Genomic DNA, 24994 nt, shown 5'->3' with positions numbered 1-24994 from the left:
GCAGGCGACGTGACCAGCTGGAAATGCCGGAGAGAATGGCTGTATGTTGGGGGGTAAGTACTGTCTTTGTCTATTTAAACACTTGATTTGCACTGTTAGCACTTATCCTGAAGAAATGTTGATGACTGTTTTTTGCACGATTACATAATTGTATTACAGTCTCCGAGTGCCGCCTCTTTCTTTGGTTGTATAGTCCAGAGGGCAAGCCCCCTTTTGGGGAGGGCACCGGAGCAGGTTGTATCCAGTGGTGGATAATCGGAGTGCCGGGGCAATAAAGCACATATATATATATATATTTAGATCAGCTGGCACTCCTATTCAGTTTAAGACATCTACCACGGTGCCAGTTAACATGAATAGCACATGCTGATGAAAAAATGGCACTCTATGGTCTTAAGTCCAGTGAGATAAATCACAGCAGTCTCATCAGAGTTTGCAAATGTCACTGCTGTGATTTATCTAGCTGAATTTAAGACCATTGAGTGCCATTTTTAGGCATTATATATAACTTGGCCAATTGTTCCTGCTCTTTTAATATTTAACTACGTGATGCAGCGTATTATATATTATATTGACTCAGCATTTTATATTAAACAAATGCAGGTATGCTAATGGGGGAAGAAAACTGATTGGCAGACATCCCATTAAGTACGTTCCATACCTGACCACACCTAAAAATCATCCTTCTGAATAAACCGCTGCACGTTAATGGCAGAGAAATGCGTCAAGAATCTGGGACTCTTCCACTTTAGACAACATCCAAACAGGCAATCACTGCAAAAGGCTTTTTATCTGGACACTCCTTTTAAACTGGACACTACCTGCAGCCATGCTCTTCCTCCCTGCGGCCAATGGAGACCTCCCACTTGAACACTGCGGTGAATGCACAGTAGACAAAGATGCTGTCTTCCTAGTCAAGACTGCTCTCTGGATGGGGAAAATTACAAGCTGCTGGATTACTCACCCACAATTAGGAGACCACACACAGCATGCAGCCCAGAGAGGGAGGTGAGCATAATGTGGCTGCTACTTTGTAACAAGCTTATCCAGCCACTGTGATATCTATTTGTGCCTCTGAGCACATTGGATGCCCGAAAAATGTGATCAGCAGACAGTGACACGCTAATTGGACCTTTTTATCCTTCCAACAGGTACTTCCTTCTGGTGATGTTACTCGCTGTCCGGTGGCGAATATGATCCCTGCAATGCCTAGGGTATCAGGAATCATCTAACACCATATACCGGCCAGCAATCTCAGCACTTACTTTATTTCTATCAGCACTCAGACCTCTCCCCACTCTCATCTGGTGTCCGCTCTCTGAAGACACTAGACAGCAGAAGGGGCAAGGCGGTATTAGTGCCGTACTTTTCTATCTATGTTATGTTGAACAACTAAGATAAATCAACTGTGTATGGTATGCATAACTGGGTATGCGGAATGATATAGGCTGCTAAGCATACTGTGTATACATATATATTGTTTGTGACTGCTCTATACAACTACCTATCTGTCTTTGTTTTGGATGGTTTTGATACTATCCAAGGTTTAACAAATTTGTTACAATGTTCTCGTTACAAGCTAGTGGTTTCCTGTGATAACATTCTTTGTTATAGCGAATACCAATCTCATGTTTCTCCATCTTAAAGCTATGATGTTAAGACTATCTTCTTGAGTAGCACTATATATACTGGGCTATATATCATAGGATTAATTTACTGGCTGACATCTATATTTCTCTTACAGCTTAATGCTGAACCTGTAAATTACCTGCAGATACTGTATCTTTATTTCTGTATAGGAGTTTAGAACTTCACAATATAGTACATATATGTTCTTGATAAATGCAGATTCAAATGGAAAATGTGTCACTACCTGATAAAATCTCAACCTAAGACAAAATAATACAATGTCTGCTATCACAGAAATGCTGTAATATTTTCATCACTAAACCGATCAAGGTTATCATGCATCATATTGTATTGTACATTAAGTGCAATCTATTAAGTATCTAATTACTTTTTTAGATTAAATTAGGGAGACTCACAACACTTTGAAACTTGAGTCAATTACTCCTTTTTATTTTTTAAGGAAAGAATTAAAAGTTATGATTTAATGCTTGCAACTTCATTACACATTCAAATTTAATCTATTAAAAGAGTGCCCCACAAAAGGATCTACACTATTTTAGTCTTCTACCAAAAATTCTTTCTAGAGTACCCTGTATTAAATCCCAGAGGCACCTCCAATCATAGCATTTATCTAGGCAAATTGCCAAATGAATAAATTAAACAGTTTTTTCTTTTCATTTCACAACTCTATTTATTTATACCAATGCAGGAAACAACCCCCCTCCCCCACCCTTTTTTAATGCCCTACAAATGGACATATGGTTAGATTTGCCTATAAATTAACTAGCTGTGGAACTTTGAGTATCCCTATTCATCTTATAATGCTTGTTTTTATGCTGTATTAATGAATTACTTATGCATTTTATATACAATCTATTTACTTTCTTATTAAAATTAAAATTAATTGTACTTCATTGCACTCTTTTGATATTGTATTGATAATATAATTCTACATACTATATATTATATTAGCTGGGTTGTGTTATATACTGGGTGCCTGCCTGAAACATACTACCTATCTGTCTGTGCTGCAAAATAATTATCATTATTATTGAAGTTGACCAATTGTTACTGTTTTCTTTTTTATTTAAACAAGAGAAGCAGCATATATTATATATTAGATGGGTTGTGTTACATACTGGGTGATATGTACCACTGATTTGTCTGTACTACAATATAATTTTACCCAAATTCTGACATTTGTCAAGGCATCAGTACCATTTGTGAGGCCACAGTTAGTAGAGGTAAGGAGTGGGACATAACCACCCTGCGAGTGATTGGCGTAGGAGGCTACTTCCAAGAATTGTGGTAAAACTTATGTTTATTAAAATTAATTACAAATTCCACGAGGAAGACCTGTGATGCCAAATGCAACAAACACAAACTTTTCTGTAATGGTGGATTAAAGTGGGAATGAGCTAGTATTTTGCTATAATGATATTAACAACACCGCAGAGGGTGATGATGAGGATTATGATATGAGTCTGACATGTTCCAAATGTAACCATGAATAACAAGACTGTTAGTTGTCTTAAGTCTATTGGTAACTTAGTTTACCCAAACCACAAATATGTGGTCTTTTGTGGGGTGGCAGGTCAAAAAAACCAAAAGTGGCAATTCCTGTTAATGAAGTACTTGCTTTGTTAAACTGTGCATGTCCTTTTTTTAAATACAACATAAAGACAATTCCATTGTGCACAACTTTCTTTTTAATTATGAGCTGTATTTTGGGAGCATTGTCCCTTGCAAGGCCATTTGAATCTCTTATATTGTCCTTACTCCTGAGGCCTCTGATTTGCTGCATAGATCAATTTGCAATTGCATTACAACTTAAGAATTAGATATAAACCTTACATTAAGATTCTCATTTTTTTACTTTTCTAATCATTTATTCCTAAAATATTTTTCTTTTTTGAATTGTTCTGAATAATCAATCAAAATTCAATTGTAATTAATCTGAATTTAGCAGATTAATCAGTCATAATTAATCAATCAGAATTAAGCAATCAATAATTTGTTTCATATCACTCTTATTTTTCCCTTTTAATCAATCAATCAATCAATCAATCAATCATCTAATTAATCAAATAATCAATAAATGCTTTACCTGCTATCCACTACATACTCCACATCCATTTCCCTGTACTGCCATTGGGTCTCTGAAATAGTTCTTGATTAATGAAAACATTCTATAGGGTAGTATAGTTTTTTAAGCTGACATTCTATCTACCACTACTGGTCCACAATAAATCATAGATATGCTATATTCTTTTAAGGTAACTTGATGAAAATTATGGAAATTTTCTAATCCAGAAACCTTAAATGGTAAACTTTAATTTTTATTGATTCCATACCTTCCAGATTATACAATATATGGATCATAACTGAATGGTTTGATATAATCTAAACCAAAACTAAACAGGTAAGCATAAATGCTGGCATTTATTTTCAAAAAGCATTACAATATCACCAAGCAAGGACTGTCCAAAATTGTAATTGTGTTACATTGGCTAAATATTTCAGTTTATTTAATATAGTATAAACATTAAATGTGTATATTTCTTCTTAACAAAGCATACATTCATTTAGTGATATACAGTAACTTAATATTTCTGCTCAAACAACACTTTCCCAGCTGACAACAATTATATTTTACATTATTGCTTTGTAATGGATTGCTTGTGTCTCATGCTGTTATCTGTATACAGTTAAAAAAAACACAACAACAACATAACAACAAAAGACAATGAAAAGCATAAAAAATAGTGCATAATAAAAAAATCAATATACATTTTGAGCGTGTATTTACAAACTGTATTTTTACAGAAAATGCTATATTTTAGCAAAGTTATTTTTCACATTACATACATCATCAATAAAATCAGAGTTATACATTATGACAAAGAACAGTATATAAAGTATCACTAAAAACTATACTCTGTGGCTCAGGTGATCACAGATTTCTAACATTGTCTGAGTTTAATTTTACTGGATTTAAGGTCATAATGTAAAAATGGATATAAAACTTGCTATTTTTTGTGCCTAAAGAGCTTACTCTACCTTGAAAACTATTCTTAATGAAAAATAACAAACAAAAGTTCTAAACAAGTGACATATTGTAGAAGCATAGAAAATGTTCTAGATATTAAGCAGTCTATTATTTAGCACTCTATATGTTTTCAGTCATTTCCCTTTAGGTTAATAGGAATATTGTAGATCTATTAATGGGCTATTGTGTCCAGAATTAAATTCACTAAAATCACTGTAAATAAATTATAAAATCAAACCCCAAACTCTTCAATCTGTTAATATACAAAATATGTATTCATTTATTTCTTTAGAATGCTATCTTCTTTTGTCTGTTTTTTTGTAAATAATTAATTATTTGTTTAATGGACCATTTTCCAATTCTTTCTTTACATACTTTTTGTGCACATTGAATGAATTGTACATTGAAATGATTGGGAAATATCACTGGTTTTCCAATGTCTGTAGTTACAGAAATCTGTGAGATTATTTTTAAAATTTTCATGGTGATTTCTAGATAACTTTACCAGATTCCCCTTGCTCTACACTTCACAATGCATAAATAAATGATTCTGAGATTGTATTATTTTTTTCTGGAGGTTTGGAAAACTGTAGAATTACATGGAAGTTTGGCTTTAGTTAAATTAGTTTAATTATATATTCGCATTTCAATTACTATAAAAAATAGGACATTTGATAAAAATACCATACATATTAATAAAATACACAGAAGAATAATTCTATTCAGAAATGTTAACATTTTTTCTATCTGTAGTTATTTACTAATTTAGTATTTAATTTTTAAACTTCAGAATGAAAAACTTACCAATCTTGATAATCATAAAAAGCTTAAATATTGAATTAAAAATGATTTATATAGTCAAATATTCAACTCATGCAAATTATTTCTGTGATGTATAGATATTAACCTTTCACATATCTTATAATTTACAAAATACGGTCACCCATGTGCTTTTAGTGTTTTAAAGACAGGTTCTTTTGTGCAGTATGATGGCTGAGAGATTTTGGTAATAAAAATGTTCTTAACATGTACACAAACATGTACAAATAGGTTTAATAAGTAATGGGTTGTAAAAGCTATGGTGCCTAATAGATTACAATTAGTGCTCGGGCAGTATGCAGGTTATGTAATAAAAATACTGAACTGTGAGTGATAGGGAGGAAAGTCATGTACTTCAGACTGAAATATGCAGGATACTTTTATTTTGACTATTACTTACAAATGAGAAAATAAAATGATATATTATCACAGAAAAACAACTTTATGTAATTAGTTTCTCATTTAATTTTAATATATTTAGAGTGTAAAGAATGCAAAGTAGCCAGTCCAAACTATCTAGGTGTCAAATTTATCAGAAAATGATTAGACATATAATTAAAAAAAATAACAAATTTGTATTACTTACTCTTACTCAATAAATGCAGCATACAGTAACAAAAATAAAAACAAATATAACTTTATTAGATTTAGTAAATATTCATTTAGAAGGGAAAATTACATGATTGGCTAATATAGAATTGAATATCACAGATCACAGGATTATAGGGCTTTAAAATGATTCCAGGTCAGAATGCATTAATTAGTTATGTAACGCTCAATATTTAGTAGCCAGCACACCAATGACTGTGGTGCTACAGTATATATTCATTAATTAATGGCTGCAAGTTCTTTATAACAGCAGCAGTAGTAGATTATTTAGGGCAGCCTTAATGTTTATATTCATTTTAAAACATATACTTATACCAGCAGATATAGTTATACCAACAGACATATAGGTTAATTTTATATATATATATATATATATATATATATATATAAAGCCTGTAGAATCCCTGGCACTCCGGTCTTACGTATGCCTTGCTCCGGTGCCTTCCCCTCAGATCAGCATCTGTACATATCTCCTTTCATATGGGCGGCACTCAGAGACTTTCAACACATAGATAAGTGCAAAAAAAGACCCCACCGGGCCGTTTTATTCGTGACGTTTCGGGGTATAGTATATATATATATGCAGCTGGGTCTACTTCTCATACTGTATTATCAGTTAAGTAACAGAGTTACAGCACTGTTTTATTTCTTATAGTTTTTTTTTTTTTAACAAAATTGTCCATTATTGAAGCAAGGCTTGCAGGAAAAATATATTTGATGTTGTAAGTGACTATGCAGCCAGCCTACATCTCTAAGGCCATTTATAGCTCCTTGTAATCTTGGCTATTGGACAAGATATGGGGCATAGTTTCCAATTCTGGTGCAGGAGAATTTGGGAGCTGGCACTTGCAGTGGCAGATTGGTCCATAGGTAGCTACTTCTGACCATGCTCTCATCTTTATAATATAGCAGAGAATAATACTGATAAAGATCAACTTCCACATCATATGGCCTTCTTTGTAAAATGCAGGGAAGTCACTCAGTATACCAAAGGAGGAGAACGGAGAACAGTGTACTTGTTGATTACTGTATCTCTGCGACTCTAGCTGTAAAGTTATGTAGGGAATGTGTGAGAAGGTATGGGAAGGTGTTTAAAGTATGTGTGTATATATCTTATGGCATTTGTGGAAGGTTGATGGCATGTAGGAGAGTCTGATGTGAACGTGGGAGAGGTCTGATGTAAATGTGAGTGTAATTATCATGCAAGGTACAGGTATTTTTTCACTTGCGTCATTGTTTTACATGTAAAATGTCATGAAATAGTAGAGGAATGGAGTTGCGCAAGAAACTGCGGACCAAAGCATTAGATAGTCAAAGTAGCTGGTTCCTGATAACAGTAGTGATTGGAGACTTCTGGGAAATGGATGCTGGAAGATTGTGTTGTCAAACACATTTGTAAACTAAAGCAATACAGATGGTTTAATGGTTAGCATTACTGCCTCACAGCACTTAGGCCATGGGTTCGATTCCCACCATGGTCCTAATTGTGTGGAGTTTGTATATTCTCCCTGTACTTATGTGGGTTTTCTCTGGGTACTCCGGTTTCCTCCCACAATCCAAAAATATACTGGTAGGTTAATTGGCTCCAAACAAAACTAACCCTAGCGTGAATGTGTCTGTGTGTACATGTTGTAGGTAATATAGATTGTAAGCTCCTCTAGGGCAGGGACAGATGTGAATGGCCAAATATTATTGGTAAAGCACTGCAGAATATGGATGCACTTTATAAATAACTGGTAATAAATAAATAAATAAATAATAAATAAACTAAAGTTCATGCACACAAGCTGTTTTCTATCACATCATGAAATTTATTTGGTTTTAATGCCATGTATTACCATTCTGCATTCTCTCCTTTTAGGTAATTTCATGGTAACCTGTAAACATCAGAGACCATACTTGCATCCTGATGAGAAAGGGAGTTAGCATTCCTATTACGTACATGCATTTTCACTAAGACACTTTCAGTTTTGTCTTAAATAATATTTTCTCTCTCACAATGTCTTTGTTTTTAACACTTGCACTGTTCCAACTTTTGCCTTTTGTATGTAATTAATCTTCTTTTGCCTTTTTATTAATATTATTATTATTATTATTATTATTATTATTATGAATATATTTACTAAATGGAAATATTTTTACTGCAAAAAAAGGTTATTACTATTTTTAAATTATCCCTCAAAGATTGTGTATATTGTAACTCATTGAGTTAGGTGCAATTGTTGTTAATAAGGTTAAGCAAATTATCCCCTCTTCCTCAACCATATGATTGCAGTTTGCAGTGGTGATCATTTTCATAAGTTCTCCTGGAAATCCAGTAGAGTAAGTAACCTGCCAAATCCTGTACTCTTTCCTAGTGAAGTTGGTGGGTCCTGATCAAGGCATTAAAAGTGTTTGGGGTGTATACCAATAACCCAATTCTGGGCTCATCTTGGGGGCCTGGTAAGGCCTTGGAACAGCCATTTGGGAGGATTTCCCCCCTCCTTAGCACATACTGGTATTGTCTTTACATGTTTTAATGAACAGGCAATGCCATGCCCCCATATTTCATCATGCCCTCATGTACCACCTGGATCTACTGTAAGTCTATGTAGCACCAGCCAATTGCTATGCAGTGATGTGAATTTTGTCCTCATGTCCAACTCACTTTCACCTAGGACCTCACCCCCTTTTGGATCTTAAAAAATTAAAAGCTTAGTAGTTTGTGGGAATCTTAAGTTTGCATAGGGATTTTGAATGTTTAATTAGTTTGCTTGTTTAACGTGATCGGTGTTTAAAAAACGACATAAAAATGTTGTTTTTAATGTTTAATTGGCAATGAGAGCTAAGGACACAGATATAAACATAAAAAAAACTTATTTAACCTACAAGTATATAGAAGTAACCATCACATTAGCAACAAGGTGTCATTAGCACAAAATGTTTTTTTATTCCTGAACTTACTGTATGAAGGGGCAAGATAACAACAATTAGGCTTTAGGGGATACTGGTATACTGTAGTTTAATTTCATGCACAAATCACTTAAAAAACATAACATGTATTTGTAAGAATAAGAATAATGGGGCTGATTCTGAGTCTCCTTGAAAGTGGCATTAGTTGCAGGCAATTGCGTAAGCCAGATTTACTTCCCTTTACTTATATGAGAATCCATATTGCTAATTATAATTTTTTTGTATTATTAGTATTATCAGTATTATTATTATTATTTATATGGTGCCACAAGGGTTCCACAGTGCCTAACAATGCACATAAACAAATGTGCAAAACAAGAAAACAGCGACTTACAGTATACAACTAATGTACCTATGTGGTATATAAACAATGTTGCATAAGAAGTATCATACCAAAATAAGCATAATGATCTCTGAAACCGAGGGTTAGGTGTCATTGTAGAGTGAATGGAGTAGAAGATATTCTAAGTAAGAAAATGAGAAGCACATAAAGGGAGAGGGCCTGCTCGTGAGAGGTTACAATATGAAGGGGAGGAGCAGATAGACAGGGCTGACACAAATGCGGTAGCAGTGGGCATGGAACAGAGGGTTAGGATAAGAGATGACTGGATTAGGTGAAGAAGTGGTTCTTAAAAGCCTGTTTGAAGTTTTAGAGAGAGGTGGATTGTCTGATAGGTAGAGGATTCCATAGATACTGTAGGGAGCATCACTGCCAAAATGTTTGAGTCAGGAATGGGAGGAAGTAATCAGTTGGCAGGAGAGACAGCATCCATTTGAGGAACCAAGAAGATGGGTGAGAGTGTAAAGGAATATAATATAAGGTCAGATATGTAAATAGGAGAGGACTTGTAAAAGAGGGCTTGTAAGAAAGGGGAGGTGGATGTAGTATGTTTGGAGAGAATGATATGTCAAGCAGCAGCATTATGGATAGATTGTAGTGGAGAGAGTGGATGTCAGGGAGGCCAGATATGGGAAGATTACAGTAGTCTAGTCTGGAGATTACCAGTGAGTGGATGAAGGTTTAAATAGTATCCAGGGTGAGAAAGGGTCTGATCCTGGAAATATTATTGATATGGAAATGGCAGGACTGCGAGAGGTACTGAATGTGTGGTTTGAAAGAGAAGGAGTATTCAAGGATAACTCCAAGATAGCTTACTTAAGGTCTAGAGGAAATAGTTTTGTCATCAATAGATAATGAAATTGTGGGAGGTGAGATTATGAGGGAGGGTGTCTTAGATATGTTACATTTAAGATAGCACTGTCACATCCAAGAAGATATAGCTAATATACAGTTGGAGATATGACTGAGAAGATAGGGGGAGAAGTCAGGTGAGGAAAGGCAGATTTGAGTGTCATCATCATAGAGATGATATTGGAAGTCAAAAGAGTTTATGAGCTCACCTAAAGAGGACATATGGAGAGAGAAAAGTAGAGGTCAAGAACAGAACCCTGGGAGAAAACTGCTGCTAGAGGAAGTGCTGAGAGGGGGAGTCATGAGAGGAGACAGAGAAGAAATGGTCAGAGTGGTAGAAGGACTGCCAGAAGAGAGCAATACCATACAGACCAATGGAGTGGAGAATTTGCAGGAGGAGAGGGTGGTCTGCAGTGTCAAAAGCAGCAGAAAGGTCAAGGAGAATAGTGACCCTTGGATTTGGCAACATGGAGGTTATTGCAGACTTTCATGAGGGCAGTTTCAGTGAAGTGGAGAGAATGTAAGGCAGTGTGAAATGGGTCAAGCAGGAAGTAGGAGGAAAGGAAAGCAGTTAGGTGGTTGTAGACAATACACTCAAGGAGTTTGGAGGCAAAAGGGAGGAGAGAGATGGATCAGTAGTTGGAGAGTGTTGAGGTGAAGGGTAAGTTTTTTTTAAGATTAGGGAAGACAAGGGCATGCTTGAAGGCAGAGGAGACAGTGCCTTATTCAGGGAGAAATTAAGGAATTGGGCAAGATGGGAGTAGGCAGGAGAGAAGAAGCGGAGAAGGTGGGAGGGGATAGGGTCTAGTGGGGAGGTGAATTGGGGAGGGCCAGATGAGGGCCATGACTTCAAATGTAGAGAATGTAAGGGAAGGTTCTGGGGGGTATGAGTTGGAAGATGAAACCAAACACCACAACCCCCAAGCATGACCCCCATGCCAGGGGGTATTTGAGAATATGAGGCCCCCAGTAGAGAAAGCAGCAGTAGAAGAGGTGTAAGAGGGGGAAACACAGGTTTCTCTAATGACTAAGAGATTCAGGGAGTTGGAGATGAAAGGGTCATGGGTAGGGACCATTCTGTTACAGACAGAACTGGCATTACAGAGGGTACAGGAGAGAGGGAGAGAGTTTAAGAGAGAGATGTGAATGAGATTATAAGGGTTAAGGTGAGATTAATTTGGAGTTCAGGGATAAGGAGGGTATAGTGATGGTGTGGGCTCCTGGGAAACACAGGTCTCTCTAATGACTAAGAGATTCAGGGAGTTGGAGATGAAAAGGTCATGGGTAGGGTCCATGCTGTTACAGACAGAACTGGCATTACAGAGGGTACAGGAGAGAGGGAGAGAGTTTATGAGAGAGATGTGGATGAGATTATAAGGGTTAAGGTGAGATTAATTTGGAGTTCAGGGATAAAGAGGGTGTAGTGATGGTGTGGGCTCCTGAGCTACAGATGTGTCCTCACACATCTTTGTTAAAAACTGCAGCATGGAGTGATGTTGCCGCTATGCATACACATTGTGAGAACGCGCACCGCCTTTTTTTTGTTGTGCTAAGACTCATGGGTGCAATATACCCATGCCCATATATTGCTCACACTTCTTGACCCAGTGCATGGCAGTGGGAGCATTTTATTCCCGCTGCCATAGTGACTTTGTGCATCTGCAAACAACATGCTTTGCCGGTATTCTTTGGCAAAGATGTATGATGACACATCTGTAGGAAGGGAACCTGCAGGAGGTGGACAGGGGGGAGTTCTATGTGATAAGATGGAGGTGAGGTGAAATGACAGGGAGAGGAGGGAGCAGGGAGAGTGTAAGGTAGTAGGACCAATGTGGGGAGAGGTGAATGAAAGTGGAGTAACAGAGAGGAGGAGAATGGAAGAAGAGGTATGGAAGGGAAAGAGAGAAGGGGGTGTAGGAGACCAGATGGGAAATATAGATGCAGGAACAGGAGGCAAAAAATAGGAATAGGTGGACACAGTGATGGGAAAGTTGAAGAAAACCTGGACTTAGTGTAGATGAGGTAAGTATGGGGAGAAAAACTGAAAATAGGAATGGTGTTTGTATTAGAGACAGAACAGTAGATTTGCAGAATTGCAGGTGAAAGTCCAGTGTAGATAATTATCTATACAAATGTGTAGATAATATGGATGCAGAAATTGTATTTTAGGGTTGACTGTGTTAGAAATGAGAGGGGGTGACGGTATGCAAATTAGCAAAGGTAATTCAGACAGGACTTCTAATGTATTAAGACAAAAATGCATTGGTACAGCTGTGCATGTAGATGTTTGGGAAAAACTGAAATTATAAATACTAGTTATTGCAGATGAAGGGATATGCTCATTTAGTGTCGAAGCAGGGGGTTCAATGCTTAGTGTCCTGGTTATACAGACAGCAGGTGCTTGTTGTAAAGATTAAGTTTTTCACAATTTGTTGTGTAAAAGCAGTCCTTCTGTATTAGTGATTAATGTTCAAATTTAATTTTCCTTCATTTATAGTCAGTTTAATGCTGAAGTTATGGCTCGATTTTAATCACACTTTGATAAATATGCACTTAGATATAATATGCCTATATGGCCATAGCCTATAGATTGCAAGGTTTTGTGCATCTGCAAGCAGCACTAGCATCAGACCCATGCTAGGTGCAATTGACCCTTCTCCATATGCACAACTTAGAAATACACAGAGCTTTTGATGCATAACTATAACATTCCCGTGATACTCCCCAAAAAAAGGTTGGTTCTGTCTGCTCACATTGTTACCACCACGTTGCCACCCCAAAACACTCATTTAAATAAAAAGACAGATTCTGATCCATTCAACCCAATATAGGGGGTAATTCCAAGTTGATCGCAGCAGGAATTTTGGTAGCAATTGGACAAAACCATGTGCACTGCAGGGGAGACATATTTAACATGTGCAGAGAGAGTTAGATTTGGGTGGGGTGTGTTCAATCTGCAATCTAATTTGCAGTGTAAAAATAAAGCAGCCAGTATTTACCCTGCACAGAAACAAAATAACCCACCCAAATCTAACTCTCTCTGCACATGTTATATCTGCCTCCCCTGCAGTGCACATGGTTTTGCCCAACTGCTAAAAAAATTCCTTCTGCGATCAACTTGGAATTACCCCCATAGTATGGACATTAGCAAAAGAGTGTCAATTTGCATCTATGCCTGCGCTGTACACTGTACAGTACGTATGATAAAACATCTGCCCATGCACAGAGATCCATCCAACTCAGAATCAGCCCTTATCACAGGGTATAAAAAATAATACCACTGCCCAAAAACATGACATAAATACTATAGCATAAATGTATTTTTTTGCTGTTTAGTAATAATTATTATAAATAAATCATTAGATTATTATACCATAGTGACAGTGGCTACTTTGACTAATAGTAAGCACTACGGGCCTTATTCAGCACCGATTGCATTAGTGATGTGATCACATTGCACTTATGCGAACGCCTCTCTCTGATTGACAGACAGAATTGCGATCTTATCACTGGCGCTCATTAGCATGCTGGGCGGCCTTGTCCTCTAAATTAGCAAAACTGCAACTGAAGCTGAATAAGGTCCCACATCTCTATAAGTGGTTGAATCCTGGCAGAGAACAACTTTTAGATGTCTTTAACTTGCTCCCATACATTGTTGTCTTAACTTGATCAATGACTGCGGGTAGTACTGTATGTCGCAATGAAGATTGTGCTCAGAGACAATTCACGTTGTTGTACCTGTTCTGTGAAGAAGAATCTTTAGGCTGAAGCCATAGATTTGAAAAGTGGTTCATGTAGGCAGATATATTAAGCCTGGAGAAGTGATAAAGTGATAAGTGCACGGTGACCACGCATCAGCCAATCAGCTCCTAACTGTTAATTTACATATTGGAACTGATTAGCTGGTGTGTTATCACCTTGCACTTATCACTGCTTGATCATTGCTTTATCATTTCTCCAGGCTTAATACATCTGCCCCATGGTGTCTGGATTTTCCATTTTACTTTATACAAAATGTACTACAGTATATTATTTTTGTATAATAAGTCATGTTTCTAAAATTACCTTTTTACAGATAGAGTATAATGCAGTTTTAATAAATAAAAGGAAAAAAATACACTCTTATGAAAAAACATACATATTCAGATAGCCAATGTAGTTGTATGTTCTTTTCTGCCAGATATTTACAACGGATAGCTGCATGGCTAAAAAGTAAAGTAACTTTACTCAATTACATTAAGATTAATAGTCCTATTTAAGTCACTTATAATAGGTAACCAGAATTAGAGGAATCTTAGATCCTATGCCATCATTAATTACGGATTTAAGCCTACAAAAAGGCTAGTATTTTTGCCTGCTGGTACTTATTTATTGATTTATGTTGGCTAGGGCTATTAAAATGTAAAGGGTTTTAAGAGTTTTAGATTAATTGGATATTAAAGTAGTATTTTGCTAATTAAGCATTTATACCACAATGTGTGACAAAAGAGACCTTGAATTGGAATCACATTCACAGTGATAAGATACTTGTTGTAAAGTTATTAGTATGTTTTTATACAATTAGTTAATTGTAATCTGTATTCTTTAAATTAACAAATAATGTATAGTAATTGTGTCCTCATATACCTGTCATTTTTGTGTCATATGGCATAAGACACCTGACATGACTTATGTGCTCTCTCCTTAAGGAGTTATCATGACCTCATGGTAAGACTCTAGCAAAATGTACAGTATGTACCTTAAATATCAGATGTTTAAATATCCCTGGAAATTTTGCCACTTTCTTTACCAAGGAGATGTGGAAGTGGCCGGTGACTAGAATGCATAAAATCAGATGCCCAAATTTGTTTCTCTATGTCTTCTGACCATAACCCTTTGACCACAAGATGAGTAAATATGCATTTTCAACAGCCAGGAGGTTTTCCTGACAAAGATGGGAGATTTATTACAAGCCTATGGAAAAGCAATTGTTATACTTTAGCAAATATCTATATATCAAATTCTGACCAAATTATTGCTATTTCCAAGATGTTAATTTATTTGCATATATTCCTGGAAATGGTCTATATTTTAGCAAGTGATTTTTATATGGTACAGGTTGAGTATCCCATATCCATATATTCCGAAATACGGAATATTCCGAAATACGGACTTTTTTGAGTGAGAGTGAGATAGTGAAACCTTTGTTTTCTGATGGCTCAATGTACACAAACTTTGTTTAATACACAAAGTTATTAATAATATTGTATTAAATGACCTTCAGGCTGTGTATATAAGGTGTATATGAAACATAAATGAATTGTGTGAATGTACACACACTTTGTTTAATGCACAAAGTTATAAAAAATATTGGCTAAAATGACCTTCAGGCTGTGTGTATTAGATGTATATGTAACATAAATGCATTCTGTGCTTAGATTTAGGTCCCATCACCATGATATCTCCTTATGGTATGCAATTATTCCAAAATACGGAAAAATCCGATATCCAAAATACCTCTGGTCCCAAGCATTTTGGATAAGGGAGACTCAACCTGTATTTCAGAATCTCTTAGTCTCTTGTGCAGGCACATTTAACATTCCATAAAAAGTTATAGTTCAATTTATATGCAAATGCCATAATAATCATTTAGTAGATGGCTGAAGGGATTACACCTAGACAATAGCTACTGTTTCCAAATCTGTAATGCAGAGTGACAGATTGGGTCCTGAGTTCTTTAACATGGTGTAATGAAGTTGTTTTCATGGCACCCTATCCGCATTTAGCACCAGAAACATTTGGCATAAAAGTTGCAGGCAAATGACTTCTCTATATCACTCTTTAACACCAACCAACATTTATCCCTACATGGGGGAGATTCAGACCTGATTGCTGGGCTGCAAACTTTGCTTTCCTGCGTCCAGATAGTTGCCGCCTCCAGGGGGAGTGTAATTTTGCTGTGCAGGTGTGCGATCCCATGTGTACACAGAGCTGCAAAAATCCACTTTGTGCAGTCTCTGCGCAGCCCAGGACTTACTCCTACAGTTTAATGAGAACAGGCTGATCGGGGCCGGAGCTGACATCACACACCCTCCATGAAAACACTTAGGTACACCTGCGTTTTTATGGACACTCCCAATAAACAGTCAGTTACCACCCATAGATGGCCTCATCCTGTCAATCACTTTGCAAACGCCCGTGTGAATTAAATTTTTGCACCATCCTGTCGCTGACCGCCGATGCCCTTTGCTGTTATCCGACGCGTGTGCATATTGCGGTGCATACGCATGTGCAGTTACTACCTGATCGCCCGCTGTGCAAAAACACACAGCAGCGATCAGGTCTGAATCACCTCCATAGTCTATTCAAATAATTTTACCATTAAAGCAGCTTATCAGACTTCAAAGTCATATCCAAATTCCTCAGGGCTAGGATCTCAAAAAAAACTTTATTTTCAAATGAGAATTCTCAGAAATCTCCTCTTTTGATCATTGAGATCACCAGAGATATCTTACAGCTTTTTCAAGAAGCCAACTACGATTTAAAATAATTCCTATGGCTCTATCTATTGGTGTTTAAAATTAAGGAAAAGTAATAGTCTATGATTTGCAGGGATTGGCGAGAGCCAGACGAGTGTGCTCAATGTTCTAAAACAATCATTTAAAAGGCAATCCCAACTTGGTTTTGCCTTTTAAATTATTTAAATTATTGCCACTTTAAAACATCAGACAGCCTTGCAGGGATCTCGACGATTCCAACAAGTCCTCTTTGAGTTATAGTAGAGTATGTTAAGATCAATATAATTCCATGTATTCTAACATTACAGTATGTGCCTATTCATGTCTTATGCATTGTTGAATTTTATTCATCTCAACTCACAATTGGACACTCTCCACAGCTGACACAGCTGACAGAGGCTTCTGTCAATAGCTGCATCTCCTTCAATCCCTTGACATTACATTGCAGAAATGGTTGCAGTCAACACCTGCAATACCTTAGCTAATGGACAGATTGTTATCAGGGAATACAGTCACCATACCGGTGTCTGGGATACCGGCAGTTGTAATCCCGACATGGGAATCCCGACACTGGTCAGGATACTGACACTGGAATCCTAACATCGCTCACAATACCAGCACCGGGATCCCGACTGGTGGCATCCCGAACATAATATGTGGGCTGCATTAGGATTACACCATGCTGCGGAAAGATAGGGTAAGGCACCACCTGGGAGGTTAGGGTTAGGCTGCAGGGAGGGGCAGTTAGGTTTAGGCTTCTCAGGGGAGGGTTAGGGTTAGGCTACAGAAGGGTAAGGTTAGGTTTAGGATGCGGCCAGGCAGGGTTAGGGTTAGGGGGTAGATGGGGAGGGCTAGAGTACTTACCTGAAAGGTGTCGGAATTCTGCACATTGGGATGCCGGTGTCGGTGTGATGACTGCTGGCATCCCGAGTGCCAGTATCCTGATACCATCCTGTTATCAGAGTGCTTTTTGGCTTTCAGTCTTTAGTCATTATTTCACAATTGTGTAGTAGAAAAACACCCACTCCATGGGCTTCTTGGTTTATTTTGATTTATGTAAAACATTTTTGTAGCTATATTCCTACCATTATTGGGGGATTCAATTAGCTGTGGTAAATTACCATGGCTAATTGATCCCCTGGTGGCTATCCAATATTCCCGAAAGTTTCAGGAATATTTTTAACCTGCCTGGAGGTATGCAAAAAAATCCACAATACCTGACCTGTTTTCACAAACATGGCCACGTAACCACATAGATCCAGGAACTTATCTCAGATCCATGTGTTTTCATGCAAAATTGGGTCATTTTTCATGCGAAAAGGTGGGCTATAATTGAATTGCTTGAAATCCACCATCAGGCAAAAAATGTGAAAACAGTCCATTTTTATTCTCACAAAAAAATATCGTGAACAATAGAATTCCTCCAATATCTTGGATCTTGGTGCTGTTTCTGTAAAATGAATTGAGTCTTCAAATTCCTCTGACATATTCAGAATTTCTTAGCTAAAGAGTATAGACTGAAACAGGAGGTAGGTGCTTTATTTACCAGAGGCAAGAAGCAGACTTGGGGAAACTGTAGGAGCATAATGCAATCTTGTGTGTCACACTAATTATTCCTGTTAAACATGTGGCTTTGTGCAGCAAAAGATAAAGCTGTATATTGGTTCATCATTTCCTGCTGAAGTGAATCAGTTATATAGCTGATTTGAAATTGTTACGCCATTTTATGTTCTAGCTGTAGATGGAAAAGAAATAAACTTCCATTTATTGCAACAAGTCTTTAGGATCTCAGAGCCTTTTTATTACAGAGAGATTAAGAAAATGGGTTTCTTTAGAAATTTTGAGAAATCACCATTTTACAGTATCTGTGAAACATATTTCAAGATCTTCCTTAGAGCAACCAGAGTAATAAAATGGCCTCTAAGAAAGTTGTACAACCTTAATCATTATTACGCTCTCTTCCATGCAAAATGAACTTCCTTTATTCCTTTTATTATCTTAAGTGAATAAAGAATGCAGGAAAACATTTTAAACATGTTAATGCTATCCTTAACAATATATTACAGGTAGGTATTTTTGGGCTGCCTCAACATACTACTCCATGGAATATGGAACTGCTGACAGAAGTAACACAAAAATATACACTATAGAATTCCAACCTATATGTTTCAAAGAGGAAAAACATTTCATTCATGTCTGGTGTACCCATCCCAGACAGCAGTCTTCTTAGGAGAGAATGCACAAAAGTACTGAAGAGCATGCTGTACTAATGCTACAGCATAAACCACAGACAAACCGTACTTGTTACACCTTGGCAATTCATGATACAAGCACAATTACCAATGTTCAAATTATGAAAAAAGTACTCAGAATAAACCCACGCAAACATGTAAAAGAATAAAAGAATATACGAACTCCACACAGCATCTAAACCATGACCTTAGTGCTTTGAAGCTGCAATGCTAACCATTACACCATCCATGCTGCATATTTGCTCTTCTGTAATGTATTATGTATTTTTCTCATTTAGCTATGAGAACAAGATGCGTAGCTATCATGGGTGCAAGGAGTGCTGCTGCTATGGGGCCCAGAGCTGAGTGGGCCTACCTTCCCTGTCAAAGCTAACATTGGGTGATACATACGGGCGCTGACAAACTGTATATGTGCAATACACTAATTTGTTTCCAGATCACTTCAAGCCGGCACTTCTAATGATACATCTTTCTTTATCATGTGTTTTTCAAATTTACTGATAATGTACCCCTGAGGATGTCCTTTGGGATGAAACACGTTGGGTTCAATGTTCTTTTGATTTCAGTGCTACCATCTGAGCAATATTCCGGCCAAGAAAATTGCTATATCTAACTGGAAGGATTTGCCTTGTATTTTTACGAAAATCTGTGTATGTTTGTACTTTCCTACTTTTTTAATGGAACTGTGAATACATTTTAATCGATTTACATCTTATTATTTCTATAATGGTTGTCATGTTGTAAATGTCAAGACTGTATTGTCTAGATAAATGAGACTAGCGCCCTCAGAACAGCAATTTATATATAAATATATATATATATATATATATATATATATGTTCTGTGTCTACACTATGTAGGTGGATTTATTGAGGATGAGTCATATGTGCTTTGAGTGGATGTGTACTATGTTTTCCTGGCTGACTGTATAAAATATCCATGAGTGGATTTATCAGGTGTTCTAGGTGTATTCAACCTTCCATTACTATAGATGTGTTTTGTATTGGATGGTCAAAATGATTTTCCATATTTAAGACTTTGGATAGCATTGCTGAGCAAGAAATAATTGTAAATTGCTAGTTATTCTGAAAATAGATGCACATATCATACACAGCAAATAACAACTTGTGTTCTAAATGCAAGATTTTGGCTTTACTCATGAGGTTTCACCTGCCAATAATTTGCTTATCAGATGAGTTCTTTGCAAGAAAACATACAGCCTAGTGTAACTGTTAAAACCAATACGTGATAAAAAATAATAATTCTCTAGTAAATAATAATGCTGCGCCATTGCCGGTTCCGGTATGAATGGTCGACCATGTTATGGTCGACAGTCATTAGGTCGACCACTATTGGTCGACATTGACATGGTCAACATGGACACATGGTCGACACATGAAAATGGTCGACACATGAAAGGTTGACACATGAAAAGGTCGACATGAGTTTTTTAACTTTTTTTGGTGTCGTTTTTTGCGTAAAGTGACTGGGAACCCCCATGCTTCGGGCATGGTGCCTTCACTCCGCTACCGCTTCGCTCGTCACAGATTACTGTTCCAATCGTAGTCCATGTGGATCGTAAAGTATGGAAAAGTTCCCCAAAAGAAAAAAAGTTAAAAAACCCATGTCGACCTTTTCATGCGTCGACCTTTCATGTGTCGACCATGTGTCCATGTCGACCATGTCATTGTCGACCAATAGTGGTTGACCTAATGACTGTCGACCATAACATGGTCGACCATGTGAACGGATACCGCCATTTCCATATTGGAGATTTCAACTACAATATATCTATATCCATATATCCCCATATTTTCCCATTTTCATGGTAGAGTGTTGATTTCCACAACCAAAAGGAAAAGCTGATTTCAGGCATGGCCATGACAGATTACTGGATGCAGCTTAAGATACCCCCATTTCAAGAAGTTTGGGTGAGATATCTTTACAATATTGTATTATAAAACTTGTTACTTCTTGAAGCACATTTTATGTCATTATAGTTTTAACTGAATTAACACTGTACATTTTAAAAGAACTCACATTCACAGTCAGAACACTGTGATACTTAAAGGGCAACTATGTTGAACAAATGATGCCTTAATCTTACACCATGGCTGGACCTTTACAATTTTTATTTAAATATGAAAATATCATGCAAACTTAAAATTGTAAAAATTTTTTAAAGTGTCTCTAAAAATTATCTATTTAAAGATGAACAATAACTTACATACTAAGAAAATATGTACGTGATACTTTAGCCAAAAGAGAAAGTATATATATCCCATTTAACCTCTTCAGGGATACTGGCACTTATGTGTAAGTTTGCTTAATAGTTATATTGACTTGTAAAACTTTTTTTATGTCTGAATAAATATTTATTACTTAATCAGTCAATTTATAAAACAATTTTTTTCTTAACTTGAAATATATTATCTTTTCAATAAAATATATAAAAACATTCTTTAAATTATGTATCTCTAAAATTAAAAATTCACACCTGAAGAGGTTAATATAACAATATGCAGTAACTGCATAAAGTAAGGGTACTTTTGAATCATTACTTGTTTTATTGTAACTATTCAAAAAAGATGTTATTTGCTGGCTCAACCTTACAAGATTCTCCTCTAGTCTCCAAACCTTCAAGCGTTCCCTGAAAAATTCACCTCTTTAGGCAAGCTTATCAAATTTCGGAACTGCTCACATAACCTTCATAAACTTTCTAATTCAATTGCATCCCCACTGCACAGTCCACACATATCCTCACATATTTTTTTTCCTTCACTTTGACTTCCTCCTGACTCCAGTTCATCATTTTTGTGTGGCCATACCATGCAGCCTATCAAGAACCTTTGCAATCTGGTGGACAATTATGCAATAGATACTGTAGCACCTATCCTTGTGTATGAATGCCTAATTCCCTATAGATTGTAAGCTTTCCTACGTCTGTGACTGTTTGTTATTACCCAGTTTTTATTTAACATTGTTGTTTCCAATTGTATAGTCCAATGGAATTTCCTGCTCTATTTAAGAAACTGTTCAAAAATTAATAATAAAAAAAAATATTATCTTTACTCATGGGGAGGTTTCAATTGATATTGCCACCCAAACTCCCATCCAAAGTGATGGGAGATCAAATTAACAATATTTAATTAATGCCCATTAACATGCTGATCATGTCCATTAGTGTTGGGTTTACCTACAATCGCGAAAAGTGCCATTTGGCTGCCCAAACAGGACTCTTTTTTTATATTTCAGCTTGTCCAGCACAAGGGGATTTGAGCTGAAATGTGTCTCTCCATGGCTCAGCAGACCTAAATGGAGCAACAATTGGATTGCTCCATTGGGTGTTATCAAGTGGTGGCCACGAGGAGAAACAATTGAATTCCCCACATTGTGTCTAATTGCTAATTTGGCGCCTGTACCAGTTTGAAAGTTGATTGACAGTCCCAGCATCTAAGGTGGTATAGCTGAAATAGTCAATCAGTCAAGAACATGATCGTGTGAGGAAAAAAACAATCAATCTATGGAGAATGCAGTCACTGGCTATCTCTTACAATCAGGCACAACAAGGAAAAGAAGAGAATATGGTAAATTTAGTGAGAGAAAGGTATGTAATTAAAGCAGCATAAAGAATAATATGAAATTATTCTTATAGTAGTTATTACTATTTTTTTATAGCTAAAAGGAAATGGATCTGAAAGATTTAACAACCCTTTTAGTCATCACAACCTATGTTAACCTCACAATCATACAATGAATGTGTGTGCCAAATAGAGAATATTAATACTTAATAATTATGTCACAATATAAATTTTAAGGCACAATTCCTTAAAATATTGTTTCCTCACTAGTACATTTGCAGTATTACACATTAAAAGCAAATAACTTGAATTACTGATTTGAATAATGCAATGTAGAATATACTTAGTATAAGTTACTGTACATATCTATTAAATCTATTAAAACAAGTAAAAAAAGTAATACAAAAGCACTGATACACTGTGGTTATACTTAAGTGTACAGGCTAAAGTGTAAGGTATGAAATATAGTAACATTCACAGTTTTGTGTGATTAATGATTTTATGTTGTTCTAGGAGCCAAAAGCCACACTAATTCATATGAACAAAATAAAAACACATTGTCGCAAAAGGCTGCTCTATAAAGATATGGCAGTAAGTGTCATAATACAAAAACAAAGATACTGAAATGTGTGGGAATTATTGGCAAAGAAATTCCCAAAACGCCAAAGTCCAGATACAATGAAAGTGTTAACAGGTTCTGAAAATACAAAATTCTGAAATATTGATTGGTGACAAAAAAGTCTTATGCAATGGATTTGTGCTTATTGGATGCATACATTTCCAATATACTGCCCTTATACAGGCATTTCATCATCCATTTTATGCTATTGGGCTTGCTTGCTTTAGTGATGTTTTTGAAACATCAGTGTGCATGGTAGACATAGCTATAGTCTCATAATCATCTTCTCTAGATCTAAAATCGCAAAAATTAAAGAAGAATTGTAGATCTCTCTGAAAGTTTTTGTTGAGGAAACCATAAAAAATTGGATTGACACAAGTAGAGATCATTGCTGTAAGATGGCAAATCAAAAATACCAAGTTATGGTTGCACATTTCAATTGCCTCATGATTCCAATCAAACACCAAGTTAAAGATGAAAAATGGCAGCCAGCATAGAGCAAATACCACCACAATGGATAAGAGCATAACGTTGATTCTCTTTGTTTCGCTGGATCTGTACTTATTGTCTCTGATCTTGTCCATCATGTTGTTCCGTCTTCGTAATCTCAGAAATATCTGTAGTATAAAAAATAAATTGTACAATTGTTAACGATGCATCTCTGTTGATATCTATCTATCTATCTATCTATCTATCTATCTATCTATCTATCTATCTATCTATCTATTCAATCTATTCAATCTCTGTTATATTTCATACGAGTGTTTTTAAATTTGTTATTCTGTTTGTTGAACATCTTTTGCTATGTTATGTGATAAGCCACTGCTTGTAGGGCTTTGGCCCTCATTCACTATGGAATGCAGATTGCCAAATATCAAACAATCGCTTTTTTCAGCAATCGGAAGGATGTGTTCACACTTTGACATCTGTGGTTGCTCAAGTTGGAGTGGATGCGGCTTTGCGAGGTCATGGTGGTGCAAACACAGGCTGGGCCAGATCATTTTCGGGGCGGCTGTGTGATGTCCCACAAAGCCATTCTAATGAATAAGATGGCGGCGGATCTGCTGCATATATGCAGGGGGCATCCCCTATTCCCTGGTCAGTGATGCAATCACAATTAGATTGCGATCACAACGCTGGGTTGGACTTGGCATGCTGGGCAGCTTTGCCTTGTGCTTGGCATCCCACAGCATGTGATGATGAGCAGTAGCATATTCTGCTATTTAGCAGAATCTGCTAATAAGCCTGCATAGGGTCCTATGTACTTTAAATTCATAAAATTTGGGAATCCAGGGACCAGTCACAAGTGATTACCTTGCATACAATATAGCAGTAGTAGTCTATGGGCAGTGGGAGTAGTTTACAGAATATACAGAATATAGAGACTGATTAAGGGCTTTTAGCATTATGTATAGCATTATGTATAACATTTCAGATCCTTTGCTAAATTACAAAACAGTCAATATTGTAATTTGAGCAGAAACAGGGCCTGTTTCAGAATTTAATTTAAAACCAATGGTTTGGGAGAGGACTGCGCAGTGAATGCATCATGCCTGATTAACAGGCTGTTGCCTTTTGGGGATTGGGAAGGGTTGTCGCCAGGCAACATTCCTGAAAATGGGGAGTGCCAAGGCCAGTGCCTGTGTCTTCTGACACAAGTTTACTGGCCTCGACTATGGATTTGAGACAGCCATCTAAGTAATCTGGGAGTTACTCAGATGGCTGATGTTCTCACAAGTGATCTGAGGCTGCATCTTTGGACACACCTGCGGATCACACAAGCATGCAGGAGGTA

The 24994-nt window shown here is 36.6% G+C and overlaps 1 protein-coding gene across 3 annotated transcripts in view; it reads right to left on the bottom strand.

Moving 5' to 3' along the window:
* Window positions 1-22944: 22944 nt before the first annotated feature.
* The window catches only part of NPY1R (neuropeptide Y receptor Y1), a 118767-nt gene continuing 116717 nt past the window's right edge, over window positions 22945-24994 (bottom strand). For all 3 annotated transcript variants that reach the window (XM_063920441.1, XM_063920443.1, XM_063920442.1), the window contains one exon: window positions 22945-23816. In XM_063920441.1, the coding sequence (XP_063776511.1) occupies window positions 23400-23816 (417 nt within the window). In that variant the 3' untranslated portion in view covers window positions 22945-23399. The remainder of the gene's footprint in view (window positions 23817-24994) is intronic.

Source organism: Pseudophryne corroboree, chromosome 1, assembly GCF_028390025.1.
Source record: "Pseudophryne corroboree isolate aPseCor3 chromosome 1, aPseCor3.hap2, whole genome shotgun sequence".
Classification (NCBI taxonomy): domain Eukaryota; kingdom Metazoa; phylum Chordata; class Amphibia; order Anura; family Myobatrachidae; genus Pseudophryne; species Pseudophryne corroboree.
This window is presented reverse-complemented; position numbering and strand designations above follow the sequence as displayed.